Here is a 5,000-nt window from a genome sequence, read left to right on the forward strand (position 1 = left end):
ATAGATAGATAGATGGATGGATGGATGGATGGATGGATGGATGGATGGATGGATGGATAGATGGATAGATAGATAGATAGTTTATTCATCCCCATAGAAGACCCAAAAATATTAGGAATGAAAAATACTCAAAATTTACAACCGAACAGCAGAGCGTATTGAATTTAAGGAAATTTAGGATTAAAGAAAGTGCAAAAAAAGCAAAGTATATGCAGTGTATATAAGTATATACCATATATACATTCTACAGTGAAGTGTGTACTAGTATGTGTATATGTTTCTACTACAGTGGCCCGGAGGGGACAAACCAAACACTGACTTACACAGGGCCCATGTGCGTTTTGCTCGTCGGCCTCCATACTTCTCCTCCACACTTGGCACCCGGGTAAAGTTTCTCGAGCTGGATGGATGCATCCTACACACCAGACCTCTCAGTGTTCTTCTTGATAAAACCACTTACATTGCTGCGATGTCCTCCCCTCCAGCAATATCACGTTCTCGGAAGATGAAAATCGACTAAAATGCCTGAACAACAACAACAACAACGACGACAACAAGCCGTTTTCAAACTTTTTGCAAATTCAGAGAGGACACCTGTGTTCAGCGTGACCTGCACACGACGGATAGGAGATAGGATGCATCGTGAAGGGGAGAGGAAACATCAGCGTCACCGCTGGGAGATGAATATTGAGTAGCGTGATATTGTCCTCCTGTGTGTGTGTGTGTGTGTGTGCGTGTGTGTGTGCATTCAGCCTCACCTCTCTCTCTCTCTCTGAGGTGAATCGAGATAACATAAGGACCCGTTGGGTTGGAAAGAGAGGTGAGAAAGAAGAGATGAGGGCGCATAAATAAGTGATGGGGTGCTGAAAGGGTGCTGCATGTCTGCAGGGTTATCTACAGGCAGACGGCGCTTAAACACACATGCACCCATGCTCGCACAGAGAGGAAGAGGATGGAGGAGGAGGGGGGGGGGGGGGGGGGGGGCTCTTAGCCTTTTTCTGAGGCGCTTGCCTGTCAGCACATATCTGGCTCAAAGCAACATGGAGAGCTAAGAAGCGGGAGGGAGGGAGGAAGGAGGGATGGAGGGAGGGGGGGATAAATGCTGGAGCGAAAGAAAAAAACTAACTCAAGAAGGTGTTGGGAGATGAGTGAGCGGGAGTTAATGAGAGAGAGAGAAGAGAGAGAAGAGAAGAGAGAGCAGGGAGGAGGGAGGAATAAGAGAGAGGAGGGGGCTTCTCATCCTCTCTCTCTCTCTTTCTCTCTCGCTTAAGACAGAGCTACTCGCTCTCTCCTCTCAGTGGCACCGCGGGCTGAGGAGGAAGCCACTGGTGAAATTCATCTCTCTCGCTCTCTCTCTCTTTCTCTTTCTCTCTCTCTCTCTCTCTCTCTCTCTCTTTCTTCGCTACAGTTATCCGCCTCACTCTCTCACCCTTCCCCTCTCCCTCCAGGTGATCACTCCGTTCCGTAGGCTCATCCTCTGCGCCGAGAACAGAAAGAGATGGAGGACTGGATCAGTTCGCTGAAGTCCGTCCAGTCCCGAGAGCATTACGAGTAAGAAGCCCTTTCCAAATCAACAGATCCACGAGAGAGAGAGAGAGAGAGAGAGAGAGAGAGTGTGTGTGTGTGTGTGTCAGGGAGGAGGAGGAGAGATAGTGCGCCACGAACAATAAATCTGTTTTCAGGCGTATCCTCCTTTTGGAGCTTCTGCCAGTGATGTTTCTGTTTAAGGTTATTTGTCTTTTTTTCACCAAATATTCCCACCTGAGGATGCTCCCGCCCAAGCGGCCGCATCCTCGTTAGCGCGGCGTAGGAGGGAAAAAGGGCGGCGAGCCCCGAATCGGTGTGTGTAAAGAGTAGTGCGGATAGGATACGGCGCGCCGAAGGCACGCGCGAGAGCCGAGAAGTTGTCAGTGCAGGAGCAACACGCTCTCATGTCGGAGATGCTGAAGCGCTCGCGGACAGTCGGAGAGATACAGTGAAGAACACACACACACACACACGCACACACACAGTAGCATCAGCATCCCAGACACACGCCGACCGCCACTAAGCTTCTTTCACCCTCCTGATGACACGCTGTTCAGCGCTCGCCTCGTGTTTCATCCGGCACCAGCCGTTCTTTTTCTTTTTTCTGGAAGAATCTTCCGACCGCCCCGACGTACGCGACCGGAGCCGCGTATGATGTTCTCCGCCGTCAGCAGAAGACGCTGGGAAAGAAATACAGGAGCCGGGGTTGGAGGGGAGGTGGAGCGGGGGGGGGGGGGGGGGGGGGGGGGGACAGCAGTTGCTGCATTTTAATGGCTTTGATTTGGGAGGGAAATCTTATATAAGACCCCATCCCTCATCCCCTTTACTGCACTGCAGCAGCAGCAGCAGCAGCAGCAGCAGCAGCAGCAGCATCCCCCCTCAGAGCTCTGTGAGGTTCACACATGTGCACACACGAGCCGAGGATTCAACAACCCGAGTTCCTCTCGTCCCAGTCCACCTGTTAGGATTCCTGCTTGTTGAAACGGCCACCTGAAAGCAGGGCTCCCCCCCCCCGCCCCTCCCTCCCTCCCTCCTCCTCTACACACTAATATATAGAAGCATCCAATTTTCCCCCTCGAGCAGGTGCTGCTTTTGTAAAATCATGGAGCGGCAGAGTCACACTAATGACCGTCGGGGTCTAGCGGAGGCGTTTTTCGATCCCGCGGAGTCCTGCCGCACGTCCTGCTGCGCGCTCTCTTAATGCCAGACAGGTAGCGCCGTCACGGGGGGGCTTTTTATAGTGCCGAGACCAGACCCCGAGGTGTGGAGGGGAGGGGGGTTATTATCATGAGAGAGGGAGGGAGGTGGGGGGGGGAGCTAATACGCAAGGGGGATGAATGGGGATGAATGTGGAAAAGGTGTCTGCGTGTCGGTCTTATTATTTCATGTTGAATTCTTCTTGTAATCGTCCGTGAAAACAGCCAGTAACTGTGATGTGCAGCCGTTTGTTACGAGGCCCACAGCAGGGGTTAATGTGTTTTTTGCCCCGGTCAGGCCAATAAAAAAGTAAAAGAAATCACAAGTCGACGTGATTTTCGCGACAAAGGCATATATTGATTGTCATGTTTAATCTTCTTTTTAAATAAAGCCCATCAGACCACTCCCCCTCCTCCAAACGATGTGTTTCCCACCACTTTGCGTCGCACGTTGCAGGATTTACTGGCCTGACTCGGGCACTTTGCTCGCCGCCCCCCCTCTCGGGCCGGAGCCTCTGCTGCACCGTAGATAATGCCGTTGTATTGTTGTTCTTTCTTGATGATGTAGTGCACTGTGCTTGCCTTTTTTTTCTGTGACTGTCATCCCAGCGCTGCCAACCTGTTTTAACCTCTCCTTTGCCAGACGGCACAGTTTAATGTGGAACATTTCTCAGGGATGCACAACTGGTACGCCTGCTCCCACGCACGGCCCACCTTCTGCAACGTCTGCAAAGACAGCTTGTCTGGGGTCACGTCCCACGGCCTCTCCTGCGAAGGTAGGTGGCACGCACACACACACACACACACACACACACGGACACACATACACTGTTCAAAACACCTAAACGAGTACATACACACGCAAACAGTATTTTCTTGGCCTTTTCTACGCGGCTCACCGGCTCATGAACGTCGTATACCTTCTGTTTAAAGCGCGTGAGCGCTGCAACGGACTAACGTGGCACTGCGAGCTGTGTTGGCGGGTCGATAGGAAGGTGTGTGACTGTGTGTTGCGTAAGGACTCGTGAGTCACTGAAGTGAGAAGAGTCTTTTTGTCCGAATGCCCGTCTTTTAGTGGAGCAGATTGGACGTACCGGAGCCTTTGAAACGCTCTCGGTGCCGGAGTTGGATGCCCCATCAAACTGTTGGCCTGAAGTGAAGTGGAGTGGAGTGGAGGGAGTGAAGTGGAGGGAGTGATGAACCCGCCATCCACGCTGGCGCCGGGTCCCTCAGCCATATGCCTCGGCTTCGTGCCGCGCGTTAGATAAGGCGTCGACTCACGTCATTTGAATTTCATTTTTCTCGCATTTCTCCAATTTAACCGTAAGCCGGGGGCGGAGAAAAAGAAAGGCTGAGATAACGGCGACGCATCTCCTCACCTCGCCTGTGAAAGAACGCTGAAGTGGAGTGCGAAAGGCAGGAAGGGGGGCCGGCGGGGGAGGGGGGGGTTGACACTTCTTTTTCTTTCTTTTTTTTCTTGCTTTCTTTGAGCCGGTGTAAAGTGTCAGTGACAGGCAGCAGACCTTAATGAGCACCATCTGCATATCCTCTCGTTCTAATTTAGCTAATGTTCCCCCGTGAGCGCGACCACGCGTCTCAGACAACCCGTGTGTGTGTGTGTGAGCGTGTGCGTGTGTGTGTGTGTGCTCGCATGCTTGGTGTAGCGTGTGCGGTGCGAAGGCGGTAAGAGCCACTCCACTCAGGGCTCATTATCCTCTACAATGCGGCCCTCTCACGTCCAGGACGGAGAACAAAAGAGAGGAGACAGAGAGCGATGGAGAGTCGTTACGGCGGCATCAAAACCTCTTGTGATCTAAACCGGCTCATCCCGCTCTACGCACCACTTTCAACAAACAAGATGCTGCTGAGATCGCGGTTAGCGAGGCGTTTTATATATATATTAAAACAACACGGCGTCGTGGTTCGCGGAGGACGCTCGCTCTTTATTGGAGTGGAGATTCCCTTTAGATTCATCAGTTGATAGTTTAAGCGAATCGATTTTTGATTGAATGCACCTTGCAGGGTTGTTTTGGACATGTGGTGGCGGGATATTTGACGCACGGGGTTGTGTTTGTTGGGGCAAAAGGTGACAGGAAGCGCCGTGTTTTATGGCGTGTCCCGATACCTGATAGCATGTCCAAAAGCAGCGTGCCAAAAAAAAAAGACACCAGGATGTCAAACTGCCTCTGCAACCAGCATGCTCTTTCACCCTCGCTCCGTACGACTCGGTCTGACCCCGGGGGCGAAACGACGGACGGACGGACGGACGGTGTGTGT

The 5,000-nt window shown here is 52.1% G+C and overlaps 1 protein-coding gene across 6 annotated transcripts in view; it reads left to right on the forward strand.

Moving 5' to 3' along the window:
- Window positions 1–5,000, forward strand: part of dgkh (diacylglycerol kinase, eta) — a 37,616-nt gene that overhangs the window by 4,513 nt on the left and 28,103 nt on the right. For 5 of the 6 annotated variants that reach the window (XM_068572656.1, XM_068572655.1, XM_068572653.1 and 2 more), the window contains exons 2-3: window positions 1,449–1,550; window positions 3,365–3,499. In XM_068572656.1, coding sequence (XP_068428757.1) covers window positions 1,499–1,550; window positions 3,365–3,499 — 187 coding nt within the window. In that variant the 5' untranslated portion in view covers window positions 1,449–1,498. Of the gene's footprint in view, window positions 1–1,448; window positions 1,551–3,364; window positions 3,500–5,000 lie in introns of those variants that run through there. The other variant, XM_068572654.1, reaches the window with a different exon arrangement.

The sequence above is a fragment of the Clinocottus analis genome, unplaced genomic scaffold (assembly GCF_023055335.1).
Source record: "Clinocottus analis isolate CAN_PGR_092001 unplaced genomic scaffold, fCliAna1.0.p SCAF_12, whole genome shotgun sequence".
Classification (NCBI taxonomy): domain Eukaryota; kingdom Metazoa; phylum Chordata; class Actinopteri; order Perciformes; family Cottidae; genus Clinocottus; species Clinocottus analis.